The sequence below is a fragment of the Acipenser ruthenus genome, chromosome 46 (genome assembly GCF_902713425.1).
Source record: "Acipenser ruthenus chromosome 46, fAciRut3.2 maternal haplotype, whole genome shotgun sequence".
Classification (NCBI taxonomy): Eukaryota; Metazoa; Chordata; class Actinopteri; order Acipenseriformes; family Acipenseridae; genus Acipenser; species Acipenser ruthenus.
Window position 1 is genome coordinate 32727 of NC_081234.1, and position 26511 is coordinate 59237.

At 41.1% G+C, this 26511-nt stretch overlaps 1 protein-coding gene across 3 annotated transcripts; it reads left to right on the forward strand.

Annotated features, from left to right (window-relative positions):
• The first annotated feature begins 22 nt into the window (after window positions 1-22).
• On the forward strand, window positions 23-24661 carry LOC131696804 (rho GTPase-activating protein 25-like). 3 transcript variants are annotated; one of them, XM_059013747.1, is made up of 11 exons: window positions 23-7962; window positions 12888-13087; window positions 14315-14402; window positions 15329-15451; window positions 16457-16664; window positions 18804-18924; window positions 19833-19906; window positions 20127-20248; window positions 20769-20953; window positions 22002-22600; window positions 23656-24661. In XM_059013747.1, exons 1-11 carry the CDS (start codon window positions 7902-7904, stop codon window positions 23849-23851), a joined length of 1977 nt encoding a protein of 658 aa, XP_058869730.1. In that variant the 5' UTR covers window positions 23-7901; the 3' UTR covers window positions 23852-24661. The 3 variants fall into 3 exon arrangements, with proteins under 3 accessions (XP_058869730.1, XP_058869731.1, XP_058869732.1); XM_059013748.1 differs by having other exon boundaries at window positions 16460-16664; XM_059013749.1 differs by lacking the exon at window positions 23-7962 and adding an exon at window positions 11317-12619.
• The last annotated feature ends 1850 nt before the right edge of the window (window positions 24662-26511 follow it).

Here is a 26511-nt window from a genome sequence, read left to right on the forward strand (position 1 = left end):
CCGGGGGGGGGGGGGCGGGTAACCCTTTCAGGACCGATCGGGGGGGGCTTTGATGTGTTTATTATTATTTTGTTGTTGTTTTGGTGGCTGTTTTTAATTCTGCAGTACAGTGTCGTCTGTATCGAGTTCACAAGGTTTGATGATTTCACGATGGGTGAGGTTCTTATACAGAAGATTTATGTAGATAACAAGCGCTGTATTTTTTTTGGGGGTGGTTTTTAAGTGGCACTGTATAACACTGGGGTTTGAGAGTCCGCTCCTGTTTGTATAGCTGTCTTGAGCCATTCCAGGTTTTACTCCTGATCTCTGGTTAGGATTTTAGCTGAAATGCCACCAAATCTACAGGGAAACCTGGAATGGACTCTGCAGCTATGCATTGGGAGTCTTATTGCCATTGTGTAAGACTCCCTTTGCATAGCACTTTGATCCATTCCTGGTTTTAATATGATTTTAATAATCAGACACACCTGAGCTTGTTACCTAGACACACTGGGGCTGATCAAGCTGGTAGTAAAACCTGGACTGGGTGACAATGCTGTGCAATAGGAGTCTGATTCCCATCCCTGACCTGGGATAACACTGTAATTACACTGTACTTAAGCGTTTTTGCCTTTTTGTTTAGTGAATGCTTAGCATTTTGTTTTGCTTGCTGTAGCCAGTCAGGACAAGCCACGGCTGTTTTTAGATTTATTTTATTTAAACTACAGGAAGTCAAGCAGACCAGCGTTTTCGGATAGCGTGCCCTGAAGAGGGAGGCAATCGCCGAAACTTGAATTTTAGTTTCTCGATAGTTGTTACCTAATTAGAAATTATTTTTTAGAGCATTTTACAGCACTGATGGAACCAGGCAGACAGATGCACGGCAATCTGATCAAGCCCTTAAGAAAGCTCCTGAACAAGTAGCAAGTAGCGATTTTTTTTTCAATGTTTTTAATTAAGCAGATAATAATGAACCATCGATTACAAGTTTTCGCTGGTGATGCCCTACAAGCGAACGCACTGCAGCCCAGCTCGCTAGCTTATGATCCATTCTAGCAGGAAACTTTCTGTAAACGGCTGTGCAATGGGACTGGACTTGTACTGATCCTGAGCGAATTTAGCTACGGCATTCTGTGTACGTGTGCCATTTAATACCCCCTAGAGTTGTTTAACTTTATCGTTTTTTTTAAAGTATTTAATCCCTGAATTCCGATCTGTTACATGCATATAAAAACGACCCCCGCCTCTCACCCTAAATTATATTTAGGGCTTCTGTCTCTTGGGTTTTATCAAGTGTATTTTTCGGTGCTTATTTTTAGCTGTTTTCGAGGTTTTATGTAAATCGTTTTTTTTCGGGGGTTTTGTTTTTGATATACTGTATGAAATTAGTGTTTTTGGTTACTTTCCAAAATGCCTGAGCGGTTTTTTCTCTCAAAATATGTATAGTAGTAACTCGACAGTACTTGCACACTTAAGCTGTCCCTTCTTTCGCTGTCTTCCACAGTGAAATCCCTCTGGTCACGGGCACATTCTTCTGGGGTTTTTGTGTGGAGGCATTTTTGTACATTTCGACACAGTTCTGTTTCAGATCCTCTGTATCTTAACTGTAATACAGCTTGAAATCCCGCTAACAAGCCTCCATCCTGATTGAAATCTCATTTTAAATCTCAGAACGAATCAGTGATAGATACAAGTCAGGAAGGCGGGACATTGCCCAGCAGCACTGGGAAATGTATGTATTATTCTTGTAGTAGGTTTTATTTTTTAATGGTTAAAGGGTAAAGTCAGTGTGAATTGATTAACCGTTTCCACAGTTGTTCAGGTGTTTTCTGGTGTTTATTGGCTATCCACAGATTTCGTTTATTTTGTATCTGGTGTTTTATCGGTTAAAACCGAAAATCAGAAGCCCTAATTATATTTTAATCGAGGGAGCGTTGTTGGTTTATGTACTTCAATGCATATTTTTTTATTATTATTTAATATTATCATGCTATTTAAGAGATTTGTTACAAATATAAGATCTTTACCTATTGTTAATAACCCGGATTTGGTTTTTAAGGAATTTCATGCACAGACACGGCATTTGAATCCAGGTTTCTCTGGGAGTTGAGCATCACAGCGCTTTGAGTTTTAATCTCGCAGTTGAACCACAGTGTGTCAAACTACCATGCAGATAAGAGTCTTGTTCGAATACTTTCTCTCCAAGAGATGTCGGCTGCTTTTGAGGTCGCTAGTAAAGGGGAAAATGTCCCAAAGCCAAAAAAAAAGTCAGGATTTTGTCTCTTTTTTTTGTGCCATCTTTCCGTTTTTGCCTTTGCTGCGTGCTCTGTGATTTTGAAACACACTGTCTTTCTCGAGGCGCCACGTTTACAAAGGGTTACTGAGCGTTTGCCAAGTGCTTAAAGAGCACTGTGTTTGTGTTTTTTGCAGCCAGAGAGAAGAAAATGTGTGAACAGTTCAAATGTAAAGTAGAAACAGGCTAGCGTTCATTTGACAGGCTCCTGCATGCACGGCGATTTTTGTTTTGTTAAAGTTACAGCATTTACAAGAAACTTAAAACATTTCGCCGTACGATTCAGAGCAAAAGTATTTGAGACATTTTAAGGGCGAAATTCTCAAAGCGGTTTTACTCAATCGTGATAAAGCAATTTTTAAATTTTTTTTTTTTTAGAAAGGAAAAACGCACCCAATAAATTTACCGAACCAGAGACTTTTAACTTCTGAACTTGTAAGCTGTCTTAAGTCGTTTCTTTCTTTTTACGTTTTAGAATCGTTTCAGCTAAATATTGTGCAAGTTGGAGTAAATGTCTTTTGAGAATCCAGCTTGCGTATGAAACGTTATTGAATTGAGCTCGTTTCTCTTAGTAGTTGTTTGTTTATTTAGCAGACGCCTTTATCCAAGGCGACTTACAGAGACTAGGGTGTGTGAACTATGCATCAGCTGCAGAGTCACTTACAACTACGTCTCACCCGAAAGACGGAGCACAAGGAGGTGAAGTGACTTGCTCAGGGTCACACAATGAGTCAGTGGCTGAGGTGGGATTTGAACCGGGGACCTCCTGGTTACAAGCCCTTTTCTTTAACCACTGGACCACACAGCCTCCTTAGTATTGCTGCTTATACCACTACTGTGTGTGTTTTATAGTAATGGATAAAAGTTACCACATTAAGTGAGGCAGAGGCTAGTTTCTAATGGGTTACCCGAATGTCACCTGCAAATCTAAAGCAGTTTTTAAATACAATTTTTAAAAACATTTTAAAATGGGCTGAAAGGGAGGGAGCCAGATAGAGCACACATCCCTTTGTGAAACATCTGTGACTGTAAATCAGTTTATTATTATTATTATTTTAAACATGTTTTTTATTTAACTCTGTAAATGCTTTCCAAGTGGGTCCAAGTCGCTTTTATCAGTTTTTATACCTGTGTGATGTTCCCTTCAATGGGTTTACAAGGACAGATTTCGTTTTTGTTTCCAGGGGGTACACAATAATGAGAAAATACTGCAGAGGAAAGATTATATTGTAGGATTTGAATTAGGACAGCAACTAAGAAGCGCAGAGAGTATTGATACCAATGGGAAAACAAGAAGATAGCGAGTGTTTTTACTTATTTTGTTTTATTTATTTTTACATTAAATAAGTCAGTCGGTCTCATAATTTTTATTTATGAACTTATTCCATTCTTGGAGACAATCTTGTAGTTTTTGTAAATGTTTAAGTTTAAGTATCTTGCGCTCTCATTTTGACCGAAGTTGTCTTGCTGTCTGAAAAGGGGATGTTTTACTTTTAGGGGGAAAAAAAACAAAAAAAACATTGTCTTGTGGTTTTAATAAAGTGTGTTTTGGATCCGAGGCGCGGACATGTTGAAATAAATCAACCTTTCATGCCGTCTCTGTCTCCACCCCCTCCAAACGCTACCATTAGATTTGTATCGAGGAAATCCTTTTCACAAGATAGCCATACTGTATTTAAAGCTATATTAAGAAAAAAGAATATATATATCTAAAATGTATTTTCCAATATCTGGATGTGAATATTAAGTGTCAATATTGTTACTGTTTTGAACTGTTTTTTTTCTTTCTTATTGTTACTAAACTTCATTTCTGTATCAAAGTGTATAGGACTGAATTCTACTGGGGGAGGGCACAGAGTAAAGCTGCAGTTTGTTAAACGTCCAGTAGGTGGCTTGCATGTATATACAGTTAAGTACAATTGTACGTTTTCGTTGCAGGTCAATTCAGTGTCTCATTGGAATGTTGTCAGTAATGCTACATGGCAGTTAGTGGCGATCAAAAAGTGGGCTTTTCATGTACCAAAAATCATTTCAAAATTTACAGGAACAGTCCTACATTTTCAATTAGCTAGAAAATAATGATCTGTATTAGAGTGAAAAAAAAATCTGTGGCGTGAAACACACCTGGTATTGGAGGAAGGGGTGAAACCCTTTCTGTACAGTAGAACATGTGCAGCCTATTTCAGACGTCAGTCTCATATGGCTTTATACCAGGGGTGTCAAACTCCACTCCTCGAGGGGGGGGCCTTCTGCTTTTCATTCCAACTTAAACTCTCAATTAACTTCATTGATCGAATTGTTTGTTCAACTGGAGATCTTTTACAGTTCAGGATTTCAAAAAATGCACTTCATTCAAGGTTCACTGCCTGAGAAACATGTTGAGTCCTGGAGAGAAGTGTTAGAATTTGTCCCAATTAATCAAATAATTAGAGCAATTAAGTAATTGAGAGCTCGGGGTGGAACAAACGCCAGGAGACACTGCGGCCCTCCAGGAACTAAGTTTCACAGCCTCCTGGATTAATCGATTTTATATAAACCAGGGCTTCTCAAACTCAGTCCAAGCTCTCAATTACATAACTAGACCCTTCATTGAACTGATCATTTGCTTTAATTAGACCTTTTTAATTGTTTTCAGCTCCTAAACCGTTCCAGATTTCAAGTTAGCCGTAACATTTTATAAGTAACTTGAAATCTGCAACTGTTTAGGAGCTGAAAACAATTAAAAAGATCTAATTGAGCAAACGATCAGTTCAATTAAGGGTCTAGTTAAGTAATTGCCACTAGCGTTTTGTTCTTCAGCCGGAATTGCGACTTGAGTTTCAGATAACATAAGAACATAAGAGCATAAGAACACAAGAAAGTTTACAAACGAGAGGAGGCCATTCGGCCCATCTTGCTCGTTTGGTTGTTAGTAGCTTATTGATCCCAGGATCTCATCAAGCAGCTTTTTGAAGGATCCCAGGGTGTCAGCTTCAACAACATTACTGGGGAGTTGGTTCCAGACCCTCACAATTCTCTGTGTAAAAAAGTGCCTCTTATTTTCTGTTCTGAATGCCCCTTTATCTAATCTCCATTTGTGACCCCTGGTCCTTGTTTCTTTTTACAGGTCGACATTGTCTATACCTTTTAGGATTTTGAATGCTTGAATCAGATCGCCGCGTAGTCTTCTTTGTTCAAGACTGAACAGATTCAGTTCTTTTAGCCTGTCTGCATACGACATGCCTTTTAAACCCAGGATAATTCTGGTTGCTCTTCTTTGCACTTGGCAGTAGTCCGAGCTAGCTCCCCCCCGCCTCCCTGTCAGTGAAAGCGGTCCCTCTCGATGAGCGGTGAGATAATCGGACAAACTGGTGAAGCTCTCCTGCGGTCAGCGCTGGAGGGCGGTTGGGATGAAGTGTTGAGAACGTCTTTCTGGCTGCAGTAAAGAGGGGAGAGTGACTTGCTAGTTGACGTACGGAGAAGATGATCACGTTCTCTGTAGATTCACCTGGTTAGTAAATAAAGATCTGTGGAGTCATGCCGGTTAGAAAAGGCCATTCACTTGGGCCCTATTCACGAAACTTTTTAAGGAGTGTTTTCAGGGAATGTTTTTTGTATTTCAAAGCTTAAAAACAAAACCTTATGTTAAAGTAATGCGAGTAGAAATAAAGTAGGTGGTAAAATTAAAAAAAAATTCAAGTCCTTTTGATACGGTCGTCGTTTTTATTGCGTTATGCAGGAGCCGCTTCTCGCAAGCACACGAGGTCGCCCTGGGTAAGGGTGTCTGCTAAGAAATAAATAATAAACACTTATTGCAAGACTGCAAGAACAGTTCTTATATATATATAAATATGACATATATATATATATATATATATATATATATATATATATATATATAAATTGACATATCTATCTATCTATCTATCTATCTATCTATCTATCTATCTATCTCTATCTATCTATCTATCTATCTATCTGTCATATTCCCTATGTGGTTGGACTGTGTGATAATGAAGTGAATTGAACTGGGGTGTCTTGTCTCTGTGCCTAGTCCCCGCAGTGTAGAGTTTGTTAATTTCTGAACCTTTTCGTTATTTTGTGTCAAAGCTGTATCATTAAAACCTGTCTTCACATTCACACGCATCCAAACATGTTTACCTTATTTATTATATACTCTCTCTTGTGTTTATGAATTATTAAAAATGTCTTGAATCGTGACTGCCTTTGTTTCTTCGTTATTCATTCAGGTGTTTGGTCCTCGCTCTGTGAAGCCGGTTCAGACAACGTTTTCATTGTTTCTGGATTTTTCTCATGCTTATTGTAATTACTAACAAGGTATCCAAGGACTAGCGAGGAGGATTCGGATTATCAGGTGTAGGAGGGTTGATGCTCCAGTGGTCTTGATACCAGGAGGTTCAACTCCCGGCTCAGCCACTGTCTCCCTATGTGTGACCCTGATCCTCCTTGTGCTCCGTCCTTCGGATGAGACGTCAAACAAACAAGCTCCTATTGGAAGTGACTCTGCAGCAGCAGCAGCAGTTGTTGATGAAGCAGAGTTTGCCCCCTAGTTTCTAAGTCTCTTTGGATAAAAGCGTCTGCTAAATGACCAAATTAATTTTTTACATACAATTACATTATTTTTTTACACATTATTTTTACATACAATTACCCATTTATACAGTTAGGTTTTTACTGGAGCAATCTAGATAAAGTACCTTGCTCAAGGGTACAGCAGCAGTGTCCCCCACCTGGGATTGAACCCACGACCCTCCGGTCAAGAGTCCAGAGCCCTAACCACTACTCCACACTAATAAAACAAAGACTTATGCTCTTATTATTATTTATTGATTTGTCAGATGTCTTTATCCCAGGCGACTCACAGGTGTTCCAGGGCAGTACAGGGTTAAATGCAAGCTTCATATTTAAACACAGTGCAGCTTACAGTCAGTGCAAATAATAATAATACTGCTAGAATACAATATGAACTAGGATGCAGCCAGTTAGGATCACAGCAAGTTATATCTACAGTGACATGTTAGCAGTGCAATAGTGCATCAGCTGAGGATCCAGTTCATTTAATTAACTTTAAATATATGACTTCAGTTGTGAGGGTCTTATTTTGTAAAATGAGCAGGTGTTTTATCTCTAAATAAGGAGTTAATTAAAGAGAAGTAAATGCTTTGAAAATATGTACCTTCCTCTGTTGCCTGGAACAAAAGTGGAGTTTATTCTCTACCCATAATAACCGCTGATGAGCCCTCTGCGTTTAAGAGAAATAGCTTACCCACTTCCTCCTAAAACATACCGAGAGATGCAGAGAAAGAGGCTTCCTGCATATAGAGTCGCTGTCAGAGTGGCATGACAATAGCCTGTCCCCTATCCCTCGTACCCCACACCCCTGCTAAGGGAACGCTCCGAAATTAGCAAAATAAGTTTTATTCTCTCCGAAGCTGGAGGAATTTTATTTTTCTAAGTTTAAATTAAAATAATAATTGGTGCAAGACAGATTTCACGAAGATACAGAGGGTCACACAGGAAGAAGGAAGTGATATTGCAAAAAAAAAAAAGTCGCTGCCTCTCTCTGTGAAAGAACAGAACATTTGAAGAGAGAGAAAGAGAAGAGAGTGGAGGCAGGGAGGCTGGAGAAATGTCACTGAAGCTGCCTCGGAATTGGGATTTCAATCTCAGAACCGAAGCCAGTAGGATAGGTAACGACTTTTATTAATTCCCAGGCCGTGCAGCTGCTTCTGCTTCAGGGAGAGAGAAAAAAAAAAACCAATGTGCAGCACAGAGATGCTCTGATAGCATGGCTTCCCCTTTGTGTGCCCTGTCTGTCTCTTCCAGTTTAAACGCTCTGCAAATGCATGCTATTGTCAGTGTTAAGTGGAGTTATCTTACCGAGACTGTGCCTGTCTTGTGTTTGTTATCTCTGTTAGGTAACCTGTGCTAGTGTCGAAAGAGCCTGGTTTCTTGCAGAACATGCAGCCTAGTTAGTGAGGGGATATGAAGTAATAATAATAATAAAGATTATGGTTTCTTCATCTCTTGTTCTGTATTGCTGTGATGTCTTTTTAGATACTTCAAAATGTATTTATTTATTTGTTTTTAAAACTTTGTTTATACACCAAATGGGGGGAACAAATTAACAGTATTTTTTTTTTTTTTTTTAAACATATTCTATGATGCGTTTATGACGCTGTTTATATTAATTCTATATAAGGTATGAGAAGTCTGTCTGCCAAGACTTGCATGCATTATAAAGTATAGCACAGATCGGAAACGTCATATATGCAGTGACCTATAGTTGCAGACAGTCTAGCTCAGGGGTGTTCAATCACGGTCCTGGTTTAACAGGTAAAATGATTGATACTTCAGGGTCTGGATGGAGGTTTCATTAATTGGTTCAGTTAAACAATTTAGAACAAGGTTGGAACAAAGACCAGGAGTGGAAGGGCCGACTTTGACCGGCTCTCAATTACTAATTATTTGATTAATTGGGACACATTTGAGGCAGTATGGTCCAGTCCAGGGCTTGTAACCAGAAGGTCACGGGTTCAAATCCCACCTCTGCCTCTGACTCACTCGCTGTGTGTGACCCTGAGCGAGTCGCTTCACCTCCTTGTGCTCCGTCCTGCGGATGAGATGTTAAATCAATGTCCTATTGTAAGTGACTCTGCATATAACGCACAGTTCACAGCCTACAGCCTCTGTAAAGCGCTTTGTGATGGTGGTCCACTATGAAAGGTGCTATATAAAGATATTATTATATATTATATTTAACACTTCTCTCCAGGACTCAGTGTGTTGTTTTTTTTTAATCCTTGAAAAAACATTAAACCTGTCCAATTGAAAAAAAAAATTAATTAGATCAATGAAGTTAATTGAGAGCTGAAGCTGGAACGCAAACCAGAAGACCCCACATTCCTCCAGAGCTGGAGTTTCACACCCCTGGGTTTGGGGTATAGTGATGGATCTGTTCTCATTTCAAAAGCAACGTTCATTTATTTCAGCACAGAAAAAGAACTAGCTGAAGCACTTGCACAACACAAAAACACATTGACGATTTTATTTTCTGCAATGGGGCAGTTTGGTGTTTAATATAAAACTAGGGTATTGCTGTGCATGTCATATTCTGTGTTAGTCACTGGTCAGTAGATCAGTTTTGATGTGTGACTGTGATTATTGAAGTCACATTGAAAGGGGTTGTTCAAAAGAGCTGTGTTTTTATTTTTTCGGTTCAAATCCCTTTTCTTGCAGGCTGGTGTAGCTTCCTGTTTTGTGCAGAAGGGGAGAGTTCTGCTCTTGCAAGATGGTGCGATAACCACTCTCTCTGTTCTCTGCGTCTTCCTTACTGAGTTAGATCCTGTCCCTATGCAAGCAGGACGTCCCTTTTGAAATCAAACTGGCCCAGATAACTTGAGTTGGAAACCAAATATGACTTGGAAGATTTGTATTTATTTTTTTATGTTAAGGATTGTAAAGCTGTGACAAGATGTGCTTCCCCACATTGCCTCTTCATGGTCAAACCCCAAGCCTGCCCTGGACTGGAGGGAGCACTCTTTCTCTTAGGGGGTGGGGGAGGGAGTAGTTTAGTCTCCATGCCTCAAGCCTGTCCTGGACTGGAGGGAGCACCCTTTCTCTTAGGGGGTGAGGGAGGGAGGGAGCAGTTCAGTCTCTATGCCTCAAGCCTGTCCTGGACTGGAGGGAGCACCCTTTCTCTTAGGGAGGGAGGGAGCAGTTCAGTCTCCATGCCTCAAGCCTGCCCTGGACTGGAGGGAGCCCCCTTTCTCTTAGGGGGTGAGGGAGGGAGCAGTTCAGTTTCCATGCCTTCTGCTTTTAAGAACGCCAGTACCAATATTATGCAGGCTGTGTGGTGTCTCTTGAGATGTCGTTTGTAGTTCTTACTTCAGATGTACTTCACCAAAGTAGAATAAGCGGTGGCTCCGTCTTTATACAAATAATAATAAATGCGTTTAACATCCAGCAGGTGGCTGAGAGGACCAGTGCTGTGTTGTGTAATAAGAACATAAGAAAGTTTACAAACGAGAGGAGGCCATTCAGCCCATCTTGCTCGTTTGGTTGTTTGTAGCTTATTGATCCCAGAATCTCATCAAGCAGCTTCTTGAAGGATCCCAGGGTGTCGGCTTCAACAACATTACTGGGGAGTTGGTTCCAGACCCTCACAATTCTCTGTGTAAAAAAGTACCTCCTATTTTCTGTTCTGAATGCCCCTTTATCTAATCTCCATTTGTGACCCCTGGTCCTTGTTTCTTTTTTCAGGTCAAAAAAGTCCCCTGGGTCGACACTGTCTATACCTTTTAGGATTCTGAATGCTTGAATCAGATCGCCGCGTAGTCTTCTTTGTTCAAGACTGAATAGATTCAATTCTTTTAGCCTGTCTGCATACGACATGCCTTTTAAACCCGGGATAATTCTGGTTGCTCTTCTTTGCACTCTTTCTAGAGCAGCAATATTCTTTTTGTAACGAGGTGACCAGAACTGAACACAATATTCTAGGTGAGGTCTTACTAATGCATTGTAGAGTTTTAACATTACTTCCCTTGATTTAAATTCAACACTTCTCACAATATATCCGAGCATCTTGTTGGCCTTTTTTATAGCTTCTCCACATTGTCTAGATGAAGACATTACTGAGTCAACATAAACTCCTAGGTCTTTTTCATAGTTCCCTTCTTCAATTTCAGTATCTCCCATATGATATTTATAATGCACATTTTTATTGCCTGCATGCAATACTTTACACTTTTCTCTATTAAATGTCATTTGCCATGTGTCTGCCCAGTTCTGAATGCTGTCTAGATCATTTTGAATGACCTTTGCTGCTGCAACAGTGTTTGCCAGTCCTCCTATTTTTGTGTCATCTGCAAATTTAACAAGTTTGCTTACTATACCAGAATCTAAATCATTAATGTAGATAAGGAATAGCAGAGGACCTAATATTGATCCCTGTGGTACACCACTGGTTACCTCACTCCATTTTGAGGTTTCTCCTCTAATCAGTACTTTCTGTTTTCTACATGTTAACCACTCCCTAATCCATGTGCATGCATTTCCTTGAATCCCTACTGCCTTCAGTTTGAGAATTAATCTTTTATGCGGGACTTTGTCAAAAGCTTTCTGGAAATCTAAATAAACCATGTCGTATGCTTTGCAATTATCCATTTTCAATGTTGCATCCTCAAAAAAATCAAGTAGGTTAGTCAGACACGATCTCCCTTTCCTAAAACCATGCTGACTGTCTCCCAGGATATTGTTACCATATAGGTAAGTTTCCATTTTGGATTTTATTATAGTTTCCATAAGTTTACATATAATAGAAGTCAGGCTTATTGGTCTGTAGTTACCTGGTCCGGTTTTGTCTCACTTTTTGTGGATCGGTATTACGTTTGCTATTTTCCAGTCTGTCGGTACAACCCCTGTGTCAAGAGACTGTTGCATGATCTTGGTTAGCGGTTTGTAAATAACTTCTTTCATTTCTTTGAGTACTATTGGGAGGATCTCATCTGGCCCAGGGGATTTGTTTATTTTAAGAGCTCCTAGTCCCTTTAACACTTCTGCTTCTGTTACGCTAAAGTTATTTAAAATTGGATAGGAACAGGTCGAAAACCTGTGAAAAGTAATCATTTAATATATTTGCTATTTTTTTTTTCCTTCATCTATGATTTTGCCATTTGTGTCTCTTAGACATTTAACCTCCTCTTTGAATGTTCTCTTGCTGTTATAATATTGGAAAAACATTTTGGAATTGGTTTTAGCCCCCTTAATTGGTTTTAGCCCCACGCTGTCCCAAGCTGGGAGTTTGCAAACAAGTATTTCTCAAGATCACATTACAATATAGTAAAGAAACACACATGGTAACTCCCTTGTTTTCACCGCTGAAACCTAGCGTTGCCGAGCAACCTGGTATGCTAACTGTCATTTAATCTGCTGGTAATAAAAACAAAACAGGGGCTTGCATAACTGTCTGGATAGACACTCCCTTCTTTAATTATTATGAGTGTGTTATTTAGTAGATACTTTTATCCAAAGCGACATACAGAGGCTAGGGGGGTGAACTTTGCTTCATCAACAACTGCTGCTGCTGCTGAGTCACTTCCAATAGGAGCTCGTTTGTTTTACGTCTCAAGCTTTGTCCGGCCTGCCTGTCTTGTCTGTTTCTGCTTGTCGTTTTTTTTTGCTCCCTTCCAGCAGCTGCTTTTCTCAGAGAAGCAATGACAGCTTTTCCCTTCTACGGAACAATCTGAACAAATTCACTCAACAGGAAGCGGATCAGGTCAGACTCTGGAGGGCTGCTTCCTCCCAGCTGCACACAGTTTTGCTTTTCTTGCGCAGGACCTCGCTGTGGTAAATTTGCGATTTGTGTCTGTCAAATGAGAAAACAAAAAGGAATAAATAACTACAACCACACTCCACAGCAGCCCTTTTGTGGTTATTTTCATTCTGATTATCTATATATATACACACAGTATTTATTTTTTAATGGTCTGCAACAACAGGTTTGGAAGCGGTAGTGTTTTTAATAGCTGCTCGTGTTTCGTTCACTTTTGGTTTGAATGGTGTTCTCTCTGAACTCTGGCTTCATCCTGGCTCAACCTTCCCTTCCCCTCGCCAGCTCGTTCCAAGAGCCTGATGCCTGGGGAGCCCTTCTCTGGCTTGGGTCGCCCTGTGTCCCCCAGCACCCTGGAGAGACCCCTCAAGACGGGCTGGCTGAAGAAGCAAAGGTCCATCGTCAAGAACTGGCAGATGCGCTTCTTCGTGCTGAAGGGACACTACCTGTATTACTACAAGGATGAGAAGGACAGCGCGTACCAGGTGAGGCTTTGAACCCCGAAGGAGGGCTTTCCCATGGCTCTCCAGCTCTCTTCGTTTAGAGGGGAAGGCTGGATATTCGGGTGTTTATTATTATTTTATTAGTAATTTAGCAGATGCTTTTATCCAAAGCGACTTACAGAGACTAGGGGGGGGGGGGGGGGGGGGGGGCGGTGAACTAGCTTCAACAGCTGCTGCTGCTGCTGCAGAGTCACTTCCAATAGGAGCTCGTTTGTTTTACGTCTCATCCAAAGGATGGAGCACAAGGAGGTTCAGTGACTTGCTCAGGGTCACACACACACACTGAGTCTGTGACTGAGTTTAATATACAGTGAGTTTAATATAGAGGGAGGGAGGGGGGAGGGGTACTGTTTAATATAGAGGGAGGGAGTTATTCAATATAGAGGGAGGGGAGGGGATACTGTCTAGTATTAAAAGGTAACGTTAATGTTATAGGGGAATGTGCTTTCTCTGTCTTTATATATTTTAGTTGTTTTTGCCATGTATGTGCTTTGGCAACACAACTCTCTTTATTATGCCAATAAAGCCAATTTGAATTTGACTGAACTGGGATTGAACTGGGAACCTCCTGGTATCAAGCCCTTTTTTAACCTCTAGACCCACCAGGCAAGTCAAAGTGACAAATGTTGTGTAGATTTTTGATGGCAGTTAAGTTTTTCTAGCTGAGGTTGTGGTCAGATCCACATGAATTAGTGACTTGGGTCTGTGCAAAAAAAAAAAAAAAAAAAAAAAAGCCATTATGAATATATCATAGAAATAAGAAATTCACAAAGTCACCAGCATGTTTTACTGTGCGAGGGCCCTCCACTAACCCACTCTTCAGTATTTCACACTGTAATGTGCAAAAAAAATAAGGATGACTGCACATCTATATGGAGATTTCTATAGCGTAAACCAGCAGAAGATTTTGCATTGTACTTTCATAACTCTGCAAATGATTCCATTGCCATGTCCAATACAAAGAGCCGGATTAATAATAATAATAATAATAATAATAATAATAATAATAATAATAATAATAATAATAATAAAAAAGTCTCTGTTGTGATGTGGTCGTTCTGCACGTACTTCTGGAAACTTTTAGGGTCTTGAAAGCCAGTGTTCGTATATAAATCAGCTCATAAACAGTACAGACTCAATTGCATGAAATTATAACTGTGTGTGTGTGTGTGTGTGTGTGTGTGTGTGTGTGTGTGTGTGTGTGTTTAGGGTTCCATCCCTCTGCAAGGCAGTCAGGTGAACGAGCTCGCTTCAAACCCAGAGGAACCTGGCAAGTTCCTGTTTGAAATCATCCCAGGTGAGTCACCCCGCGCCACCTCTTCTGTGTTTTTGTGACTGCTTGCTTTGCTGCGTGGTTCTTACACACAAAGCAGGCGTCTTCATTTACTGCTGACAGCTCTTCAGCGGAATCGCAGAGCCTCCCTGCCGACTTCTCAGAATTCAGTTTTGCTGACTTTCTGACGCGGTTCTGTTTTTTTTTTTTTCAATTTGCCGGCTTAGACGCACATTTTGCAAAAAGGGAAGGGTGGGGGTTTAGTGCCCTAGCCTTGCACATTTGACACTTTTCAGAGGCAGCTTCAAAAAAAGAAAGGCCATGAAATCGAATAGGCATTATTATAAATTTGTCATTTAGCAGAGGCTTTTCTCCACAGAGACTAGGGGTGGACTTTGCATCATCAACAACTGCTGCTGCTGCTTTAAGAACATAAGAAAGTTTCCAAACGAGAGGAGGCCATTCAGCCCATCTTGCTCGTTTGGTTGTTGGTAGCTTATTGATCCCTGAATCTCATCAAGCAGCTTCTTGAAGGATCCCAGGGTGTCCGCTTCAAACAACATCACTGTCAGATAAATCAACTCTCAGGACCCGCCTGTTCTCTCCTTGCTTTCCATGCTCTTTAAGCCTGATATCTGTTATTAGCTGCTGTGTTGTGGCTACTTTTATTTCTCTCTTGCATCCACAACGTTTTAGAATTCTTTTTACATCCTAACCTTGTATTTCATGTATTATGCATTGTTTTTCACTGTATTTAATGTATTATGCATTGTTCCTCACTATCTTGTAAAGCGCTTTGTGATGGTCCACTATGAAAGGCGCTATATAAAATAAAGATGGATTGATTTTTCTCTAAACTGCACATTTTAGACCTAGGAAGCTAATGACGGTACAAAAAGTCTGAGTGTCTGTTTCGGAGTAACGACGCGGTCTCTTTGGTTCCCTCGCAGGCAGCTGTGGGGACCGGGAGCGCACGAGCCAGGACTCCCACGTACTGATGGCAAACTCTCAGAACGAGATGGAGGAGTGGGTGAAAACCCTGCGCAGGATGATGGGCGTGCCCGCCAGCGGAGGTACGCTGGGCATGCAGCACCGTTTCATTTTACTTTCCTGTTTTGTTTCTTAATTGATAAGCAGGTCATTTGTTTGCTTAAATAAAGGAGTTTAAAATATATATATATTTTTTATATATATTTTTTTATTATTTTTTATTTATTTTACTTCTGATATTTACCCCGATTTTTGCCCTGTACATAAAAAAAAAAAAAAAATGTTGGAAATTTAACCTGTTATACAATAGAATACTTATTTATTTTATTTATTTAAAAAAAAAAATGTTGGAAGCTTTTTATCTTGGTTTTTCTAATTGTAAAATTAAACTATATTTTATTTTTTAATTCCAATTTTATCACATTTTTGTTTTAGACTTTTTTTCATTGTTCTATTTTTACAAACCAGCTTTTTATCTTTTTTTTTCAAATTTTCAAATTAAAACCACATTTTTTGTTTCGCTTTTTTATTTCAATTTTATACAATTTTTTATTAAGTTGTTTCTCATTTAATGTTTTTTTTTGTGAAATGCTTTGGGATCCTTGAGATGTAAGGCACTATAGAAATGTGAATTGTACTGTATTGTAACTTTATATAGAATATAAAACAAAGGGTTTGTGAGGTCAATCTAAAAAAACTCTTTTCTCTTCTTCAACAAGAAAGTGTTGTTCGTGAAGGCAGCCCGTTGAAAACAAACTGCAAATTGTTGATGTTTGATTCAGGATATTGAAAGCATTCTCTCTCTCCCTCTCCACCTCTTCTCTACCTCTCTCCCCTGCTCTCTCTCTACCTCTCTCCCCTGCTCTCTCTTACCCCTCCCCCCTCTCTCTCTACCTCTCTCTCCCCTGCTCTCTTCCCCCCTCCCCCCCACTCTCCCTTCCCTCCCCCTCTCTCCCTTCCCTCTTCCCCCTCTCCCTCTGCTCTTTCTTCCCCCCCTCTCTCTCTCTTCCCCCCTCTCTCTCCCTCCCTCTCCCCTCTCTCTCTTCCCCCTCTCTTCCCCCTCTCCCCCCCCCCCCCCCCCCTCCCAGCAGTGTTTGGGCAGAGCCTGGCTGACACGGTATTGTACGAGCAGAAGTTTGGCCAGCACCTCGTCCCTATCCTGGTGGTGAAGTGTGCGGAGTTCATCCTGGAGCACGGGCTCAGCGAGGAGGGGATATTCCGCCTGCCAGGGCAGGACAACCAGGTGAAGCAGCTCAGAGACGCCTTCGATGCAGGCGAGAGGCCCTCGTTCCCCAGGTGAGGAGCCCCCCCCCCCCACTGAACCGAACCCAAACTAAGAGAGGATACGACGGGGTGCTAAATGGGTAGCGCAAAAAAATAATCAATGACTGACGGAAGCTATAAACAGCAAGGCATGAAGTCTCAACTGATTGATTAGCTTTGAGTTACCCAAGAACAATGATGGTGTATTATTATTATTATTATTATTATTATTATTATTATTATTATTATTATTGTTATTTATTTGGCAGACATCTTTATCCAAGGCAACTCACACAGGTGTTCCAGGGCAGCACAGGGTTACAATGCAAGCTTCATATTTAAACACAGTGTAGTTTACAGTCAGTGCAAATAATAATAATACTACTAGAATACAATATGAACTAGGATGCAGCCAGTTAGGATCACAGCAAGTTATATCTACAGTGACACGTTAGCAGTGCAATAGTGCAAGGATAGTGCTGAGGATCCAGTGTTCTGTTTATACCACCTGTAATAAGCCATTTACTTGACTGAGGAGAGATTTAATTTAATTATGTATTTTTGGTTCACTGATTATCGTAGTGTGGATAGGATATTATCTTAAATATAGTAATCTGCAGTTACTGTAATAAGAAAAGCCATAACATAGCCTCGAAGGTTCATGGGTAGTTCTGATTGCATCAATGCAGAGCTCACACATTTTGAATTTCTCATTGAGAAAGCCTCAAGAAGCAAGGTTACCACTGATATATTAATCTGCCCTTACAGAAGTTTACCACATTACATGTGTAGTTTCCCATGATTCACCTGCTGCGTTTAACATAGTTTACCATGCTCTTCCATGTGTTACTATGCTTTACCAGACCTCTCTGTGCTTTACAATGCTTGCCTATGCTATACCAGACCTCTCTGTGCTTTACAATGCTTGCCTATGCTTTACCAGACCTCTCTGTGCTTTACAATGCTTTCCTATGCTTTAGCATACCTCTCTGTGCTTTACAATGCTTTCCTATGCTTTAGCATACCTCTCTGTGCTTTACAATGCTTTAGTTCACTTTGCTTAGCTTTTACTATGGGAAACTTTTGGTTGCATGCAATCTGCGCGGATGTGACCTGTGCCACACCCACGCTATCTGCTCAACCACATCCCCTGCTGCAACGGAAAAAACTTCTTGGTGAAGATGCACAGCCTGCCTGCCTCCCCATCTCACTGTCTTCACAATCAGAACTGTATGTACTGCTCAGTCCTTCCCCTTCCCTTACAAAAGTTCCCCATAGTAAAACCCTAAAGAATAGTGAAAGCATGGTAAAGCATAGGGAAGCATTGTAAAGCACAGAGAGGTCTGGTAAAGCATAGGGAAGCATTGTAAAGCACAGAGAGGTCTGGTAAAGCATAGGGAAGCATTGTAAAGCACAGAGAGGTCTGGTAAAGCATAGGGAAGCATTGTAAAGCACAGAGAGGTCTGGTAAAGCATAGGGAAGCATTGTAAAGCACGGAGAGGTCTGGTAAAGCATAGGGAAGCATTGTAAAGCACAGAGAGGTCTGGCAAAGCATAGGGAAGCACTGTAAAGCACAGAGAGGTATGGTAAAGCATAGGGAAGCATTGTAAAGCACAGAGAGGTCTGGTAAAGCATAGGGAGGCATTGTAAAGCACAGAGAGGTCTGGTAAAGCATAGGGAAGCATTGTAAAGCACAGAGAGGTCTGGTAAAGCATAGGGAAGCATTGTAAAGCACAGAGAGGTCTGGTAAAGCATAGGGAAGCATTGGAAAGCATAGAGAGGTCTGGTAAAGCATAGGGAAGCATTGTAAAGCACAGAGAGGTCTGGTAAAGCATAGGGAAGCATTGTAAAGCACAGAGAGGTATGGTAAAGCATAGGGAAGCATTGTAAAGCACAGAGAGGTATGGTTAAGCATAGGGAAGCACTGTAGAGCACAGAGAGGTATGGCAAAGCATATTTAAAAACATGGCAAACCATTGCCAAACTAATGCATAGAATAACCATGTGAAAAATTGCAGTGAAGTCGATTTAAGGGCTTTTACACTGAACTTTCCACCAGCAGCAGGGCCATGATCTATATAAACATAGCATGACTTACAAAAAAAAAAACATGTCTTACTGAAAAAGTATACAAAAATGTGTTGTTTTTTTTTTCTCTCCCGTGCTTTGCAGTGACACCGATGTCCACACGGTGGCGTCCTTGTTCAAGCTGTATCTCAGAGAGCTGCCAGAGCCTGTCGTCCCCTGGTCACAGTACGAAGACTTCCTGAACTGGAGCACCGACGGAGAGGCGGTAGGGAAGCATCCTGTTTGCTTGCTGTCTTTCTTCTTCTGGCCACTCACTCCACACCCATAGAGCCTGAATGAGGTTTGAATGAGGCTTTTCATACTGTATCAATGAGGGGGGGTTTCATCAAGAGATGACATTATTATTATTATTATTATTATTATTATTATTATCGTTGGAATTCACTGGAATTATATTTCAGTTTTTCTCCTACTCTCTTTCTTTCTTTTTTCTTTCTTTCTTTCAGTAACTCTTTCATAAATATCTCTAGATCCCCTGTAATTCCAACCCAATCTGGTAAACCATTTCCTTTTAATGCATATATATATAAAATAAACTAATCATGGCACATTTCTGTTTTTTTATGTTAAAACCCTGACCTTTTTTGTCTTTTTCTAAATGAAAAACTTTGCTGATACTGTCACCAAGTATATTTTTAAAACCAGCGTTTTCATTCAAATAGCTTCTGTTAGTTTTTTTTTTTTTTTTTTTTAATGAAATGTAACTTCTGATCTTATCCACAACTGCAGCCACCTGATCATAAATTCTGATGTAAAAACCCAAGCAGGCATCTGTCTTCTTCAGTGTTATATACTATCATCCACCTGACTTCTTAATATTATGATAATACCCAATACCTTTAGCTGGGGTTGTATTTTACTTTCGCTGGATTAGCCGGTATCGATCAACAGGCAGTTCATCTCTCCACAAAGCGCCATACTGCAGCCATCTCCCTTTCTCTGTGTTCATGTGGTATCGACCTGTTCAACCATCCATCTATCTCTCTGTCCATCTACCTTCTCCTTCCCCTGTCTCTTTTAAAAAAAATAATAATTACGACCTGAAAGTGAATCGGGGAACTTGCCTGTTTGCAGTACATCACGGTCTCCAGTGACGTTTCTCCAATCTTTCAGGGCCAGAAACAGCTAGAGAATCAGATTGCCCTTCTTCCCAGGGCCAACTACAGCCTTCTCAGCTACATCTGCAGGTACGCTGTGGTGACGTTCTCCTCAAACTCTGTATACCCTTCTGAGAGCGTTTCCCACACTTAGTGCATCCTCCACACCATAGTAAAAGCATTGCAAAACAGCATTTTGTGTATTGTACCCCAACTTTTCTTGCAGGATGTTTCAGATCAGTTCTGGTTGGTGCCCCCACAACAGCATCAGCAGCAGGATTAACTGTTTCTATGTGTGTTTTTGTGTCAGGTTTCTGTACGAAATACAGCGGAACTCCAGCGTCAACAAAATGAGCGTGGAGAACCTGGCAACCGTGATTGGGGTCAATCTGCTGAAGCCAAGAATCGAAGACCCGGTAACTATCATGAAAGGTGGGCATGAGTTTTGAACAGCTGGCTGCAGAAGAGCTTGCGAAGCCCTAACGTTTTGGATGAAGGCAAATTCCGAATCGTTTGGCTGTCAAGTACATTTTCCAAACTACTGCATAGCTGAATGGGTACCACAGAATATAAACTGGTGCACGCACACACAGACCCTCCTCTTAATCCTATAATAATTGCACAGTACCTGAAAGGTCAAAAATATTTGTATAAAAAAAAACGAGTTTATATCCTAAAACAGCCCAATGCAGTCCGAAACATTTAAAGGTGGCTCGGATTGTATGATGAATGTTTGGTGAAGATTGTTGTAAAATCAAGGTATTTATTGCGTTCACCATGTGCAGAGTTACAGACAGACACGGTCAGCTCCCACAAGGGTCCTCATCTTGTTAAAAAGGACTCTAAACACTCTTTGCGTCCCAGATACGGACTATTTCGGGGTAGCAATATCTTACAAAAAAAAAAAAAAATAACAATAATAATTTTATCTCGAACGGTTTCTCACTTGCAGGCACGCCCCAGATTCAGAAGGTCATGACGGTGATGATCAGCCGCCACAAAGAGCTCTTTCCCAAGTCCAAAGACGTTGCCCCCGCGTCGCCAGTGCAGAAGAGCGACAGCAAGCGGTCCAACGCCCCGCGCAGCTTTGTGGGCTGGGACGTGGCAGAGGACACGAGCAGCGGCAAGGAAGACACGGTATGTAGCCAGCAGCCAGCAGGCTAACTGCACACCTTCAGAAAACACACCGCAGTAGAAGGCAGTCCAAAACTGCGTCTAACGGAATTCCTCGGAAATCGCAGATTTTGCAGTCTTCCGCAGATGCACCATATTCTGCAGCTACATCACTACATCATCGTTATCATACACAGAGTGCTAAAGTGACCTGAAATACATCACTTAGCTGCTCGGTTCTAGTCTTGTTAAATGAGCAGCTGTTTTTCGGAGTTAATTAAAGACCGGAGTTGAGACTTTTGAAAATGTGGCCCAATGACAGTTCTCCTTTTCATGTGAAGTGTTTTTGTTTGACAGTTTCCTAAAGGTTTTACTGACAAAACTGCTTGCTATATTAAACAGGAAGTACTTCACCCATGATTAGGTGTACTTGTTTTATATTTTTTATTAGCCGTTAAATGCAAATACTAAACACACAAGATGCTCCGCAGAACCCTCAGGTAGATATCTACTGAAAACGACCGCAGTTTTCTGCTCCTGCAGATTCGGACTGTCTCCACACATCAGCCATTTAATTCAGTAGTTCAGGACAAATGCCCGCAAACACAGAGTTGGTAATGAATGCTATTCCTTTGATTATGCAGCGTGGTATAAGATTAAACATTTTGCCTCAATTTTGCTTGGATTGAAGGTCTGTTGCCTGGTAATTTGGATGAGGTGGTAGACCCTCCTGTGGTTAACCGTGGGGTAATTGAAGAAAGGTGGTGATTGGGAGGAGATGGGGGGGATTGTGGATTGATTGGACAAAACAAATGGGTTGCAGGTTAATTTTATATTTGTTACCATTGACTAAAGGGGTGATGTAATGTGAGTGGAGGGGCAACCCTCCCGATCTTAGAGATTTGCAAATATTCAGGTATTTTTGTATATTTGTATTTTTTTTTTTTTTTAAATATACTTTTTTCAAAAATGTTTCATGAACTTCAACCTTATGAAAAAAAAGCAGACCTTAACAAAACATTTTAATGAAAATCCTGGGGTAAAGCTGATCAATATATCCGTCTCCTTCCAGAACGATGAACTCGCGTTCTCGGAGTCTGTGGAGAACCTGTCCTCCCCCTCCTATAGTACTGCTGAGGGTCCCGGGACCCAGCCCTCCGACGGAGGAGACCCCTGGACAGCCAGCCCCCGCAAGCGCACCCAGACCCTGCCCTCCCGCAAGTGTTCCTTCGGCTCTCAGGGGGAGGCGGGGGGCGGCAGGGCTGGGATCCTAAACGATGACATGTGGAACCTCCTGGGAACCTCCCCTCCTAGCTCGGAACCCGATAAAAGGACCCTATCAGAAGACATTTTCAAGATTTTGGACCTCCAGCGGGTGTCGCTGTTCCCAAGCTCTACGATGTCGGACGAGAGCGATCATAGCGCCACAAACGGGCCAGAGGGTAAAGTCACAGAAGCAACAGCAGCAGCCAAACAGACAGAGATCCATTCCTTCAAACCCAAGAGCCTCACTCCCCAGACTAGAGAAATAAAGAGCCCAAGGGCGATGGATAACGATGAGAGCAAGGCAGGGGGTCAAGAAGCACCAAGGAACTCACTCCCGGGGGGAGACGTGGAGCTGAGGAAAGAAACAGAGAGGCAGAAGTCTCTCTACGAGGCTCACATCAGCAGGTACGTGCTTGCATTCTTATTATTTCACGTTTTCAGTTTCCTTGAAGTTTCATGAGGGTGGTTTTTGTTGTTTTGAATGGCCTGTTTTTTGTCCATGAATATTCTAGGGTGCTCTGGTGCTCGGAGGTCTTGGAGTGAAAATTCCCTGTTGTAGCCACTGACTCGCTGTGTGACCTTTTGCGAAATTATTAAATGATCTGTTTAAAAGAAATACAAATACAATCACTCTTGTGTTTTCAGTTGTTTTGGTCTGCAGCATTTTCATTCCACAAATGTATGACAAAAGTATAGCGGGAAAGTATGTCGTTTGTAAAGGATATACGCATACATATTATAGTCAGGGTTTTTTTTATTTTATTTTTTTATATAATTTAGTCGTTGCCAATGGTTTTTACCCTGGTTTTCTCCCCAGTATGGAATGTCCAATTATTATTTTTATCCCGGTTCACCACTGCAACCCCCCCGGCGACTCAGGAAACAGAGGCTGAAACACACGTCCTCCAAAACGTGTTCCTGCCAATGCGTCATTTTTCGCACTGCGGATCCACAGCGAAGCCACCAGACCCATAGTGCCGGAGGACAACACAGATCTGATGGCTCCACTGCAGACCCGCAGGCGCCCTATCAGCCACAGGGGTCGCTGGTGCGCGGTGAACCGTGGATTCCCTGCCGACCTAATCCCTCCCTACCCGGGTGGCGCTCGGCCAATTGTGCGCCACCCCCTAGGAACCCCCGGTCACGGTCGGCAATGACACAGCCTGGATTCAAAACCACGATCTCCAGGCTATAGAGAGCATCCTGCACTCCACGCGGAGTGCCTTTACTGGATCGCCACTCTGGAGCCCTTAGTCAGGTTTTTAAGACCGTGGTCTTCTGGTTCCTCTTGAGGACTAGTATAGAAAGGCATATACATTTGTTAAGAAGCCCAAATACATCAGGTATAAATTTCCCCCTGGTGTATAAATACTAACCACAAGATAGAACAACATTTGAAACCAAAAAAACGCTGTGCAAGACCAGCTGTATTAATATTCTGTCTGCCTGTATGTTTGCAGCCTGGAGAAGACGAACAGTGAGCTGTCTGTCAAGGTGTCGGAGCTGCGCGAGTCACTGGCGGAGGAGAGGAGGAGGAGCTCCGCTCTAGAAATCCGGCTCCGGAACGTGGAGCGGGCCCGGGATGAAGCGGAGAAACGCAACAAAGCACTGGACAAGGAGATCCAGGAATTCCTCACCAAGACCCCAGCCTCCTAAAGGAAAGTCCATCCTTCGGATGAGACGAACGCGGTCCTATTGTGAGTGACTCTGCAGCAGCAGTTATTGATGCATAGTTCAACCCCTAGTCTCTGTAAGTCGCTGCAGATAAAAAGCATCTGCTAAATGATTCATTAATTAATTAAAGGAAAGGCCGGTCCTGGAGCAGTTTGTAAGTTTGGAGTCTTAAGACAAGGCTGTCATATAATTTCTATAGACTTTCCGGTGTTGTGTAAAGATGTTTCTTGTGGTCATCAATTGGGACTGAACGTGAATGAAAGCAATGGGTCTCCAAAAACACCTTCCACCCAACAGCAGAGGAGAGGGAGCAAGTCTGAGCCGCACAACATCACACATTTTAAGAAACAAGATGAGGTCCCTTTTTTATTTTCTCCTGGGATCCCTTTGTTGTTTTTCTCCTCGTAATGACCTGTCTCCTCTCCAAGAACTATTAACTCTGTCTCGTTCGTTGAGATCAGAAAATGCAGAACTCGGTTGTGGAACTCCGGTTACCATTAGGCAGGTTGAAACACTGGATTCTTTTAAGTCTAAACTCAAAACCTACTGTTTTGAATGTGCTTTTATACAATGGGTTGTAGCTGGAGTGCATTGTACATGTGAGCTCTCCTGTTTCGTTTTTAACTTTGTACAGCGCTCTGGGATGCCATGGCGTGAAGGGAGGGTACTATATAAAAATACATGTGTATTGAGTATTTTTAAATATTCTTGAAATGTATTTGTTTTACGACTGTAAGTCGCCCTGGATAAGGGCGTCTGCTAAGAAATAAATAATAAAAAATAATAATATTGTATTGTATGGGTGCCTGTTGAACATCACTGCTGCTCAGTGCTGCTACAGTGACTTTCCTATATCATCTGGACTTGACCATTCTGAAGCTGATGACGGTGATTATCAGCCTCCAAAGTCTCTTGCCCAAACCCAAACCGGAAAGGTATTAAGATAACGCTGTAAAACGAGCAGCAGGTCTCTCCGGACAATGATTTTACTGCTCATTCCTGCAGCTGAGCTTGTTTTCTTGCTGGTTTTGTATCGTTACCATTATAATCGTTCTCTCAGGAAACTTGCCTTTGCATGTATTGCTTTGCATGAGAAGTCGATATATATATATATATAGTGGCACAGTAAGGGAGGAGAGAGGAAAAATGTAGTCCTGGGGTTTCACATGGATACAGTACTACATCCCCCAGAATGCCTCCGGGCTGGAACTGGAGTCAGGATGGGAAACTTGCTTCTAATGTAATGAGACACCTGCCTGTAGTTAAGCAGGTCTGCTCACACAGGTCTCTGAGGTTCCACACAGAGGCAGACTCTAATTCCAGCCCCTAGGCATTCTGGGGGATGTAGTCCTGTATCAATTTTAACCCCAGGACTAAATTTTCCCTCCCTCCTACTCTGCCCCAATATATATATATATATATATATATATATATAATTTTATTCTGTATGCACTGATGATCCAAGTACTGGGATGCAGTGTCTTTGAGGACAGATTCTTCAGTCCCATCACCGTTAGCAGGTATTTAAGATCTTATACTGTGTGTCATTTTTTTTATTTTTATTTTATTTTATTTTAATTAAAAAGTCCTCCAGGATACAACGACGCTGTCTGGAACAGGGTTGAATGTTCAGAATATTATTTTGTAATTTTTAACAGCGAGGAAGAAATAAATTGTGCAAATAAACTGCATTGTATTTTATATAAAAGAATGTTCCGTTCTGCAATGAAATCAGTAATAGCATGCACTGCGAATTCAAATGAAAATGATTGTTACACTTGAAAAAGAATCTTGGTGCATCTACAAAAATCAGGTACCTTCCTTTCACATTGTGTTTAAAAAACATCACATGGTTGCAGCTTTGAGTTATGGACTGTACAGGGATAATAAAACTCATTGGGGAGGGTTTCACTGGAAAACAATGTGTGTGTGTGTGCTTCTTGGTTTAAGTTTGTTCAGTTAATCCTAGATAAAAGAGATGTGATTACCGTTTTATTGGACTAACTAAACAATAATTAATCACAAGCTTTCAGGACCTCAGAGCTCTCTTCTTCAGGTGAAAGTAGGAAAGAGAGATTGGTGTTTACATTCAAAGGTGTGGCATCAGAACTTTAACAAGAAGAACCATTTTGAATCACTGCAATTCTGATGTAAGGAAAAAACCCAGGGTGTGGCCATATATAAACAATGACAAAATAAAAAAATAAATTATATGAATAAAATGCAAATAAGCACAAAACAGAATGTACCAATATATGGAAAATAATAATAATAATAATAATAATAATAATAATAATAATAATAATAATAATAATAATAATAATAAATACATTTAGCTTTAGTAAACTAAATCAAACACTGTATGTGGTTGATTTTCACACTGGGCCATGCACTTCTTGAAGCAAACCACATGACCTGTATTGTTTCCAGTAAACTTTTAAAGAATACCATTAAAAATGCATTGTGTTTTTCATCTGTGGGCGGTAAACTCAAGAGCTTTTAAAAGGTTATTATACTAAAGTCTCATATTGTCGCCACAACCCTGTTGTTCTGCCCCAGCACCTCCTGGGTCCATAAATAAAATACAAAAAAAAAAAAAATTATACTAATACAAAAAAAAAAAAAAGATCATCAGAAACACG

What these genes read in the sequence shown, in the direction of transcription:
- LOC131696804 (XM_059013747.1), top strand. Translation starts at nt 7,902, where the DNA reads ATGTCACTGAAGCTGCCTCGGAATTGGGATTTCAATCTCAGAACCGAA. An exon ending in CTTCTCAGCTACATCTGCAG is followed by an intron (nt 19,907 to 20,126) that starts GTACGCTGTGGT and finishes TTTTTGTGTCAG; the next exon opens with GTTTCTGTACGAAATACAGC. An exon ending in GCAGCGGCAAGGAAGACACG is followed by an intron (nt 20,954 to 22,001) that starts GTATGTAGCCAG and finishes GTCTCCTTCCAG; the next exon opens with AACGATGAACTCGCGTTCTC.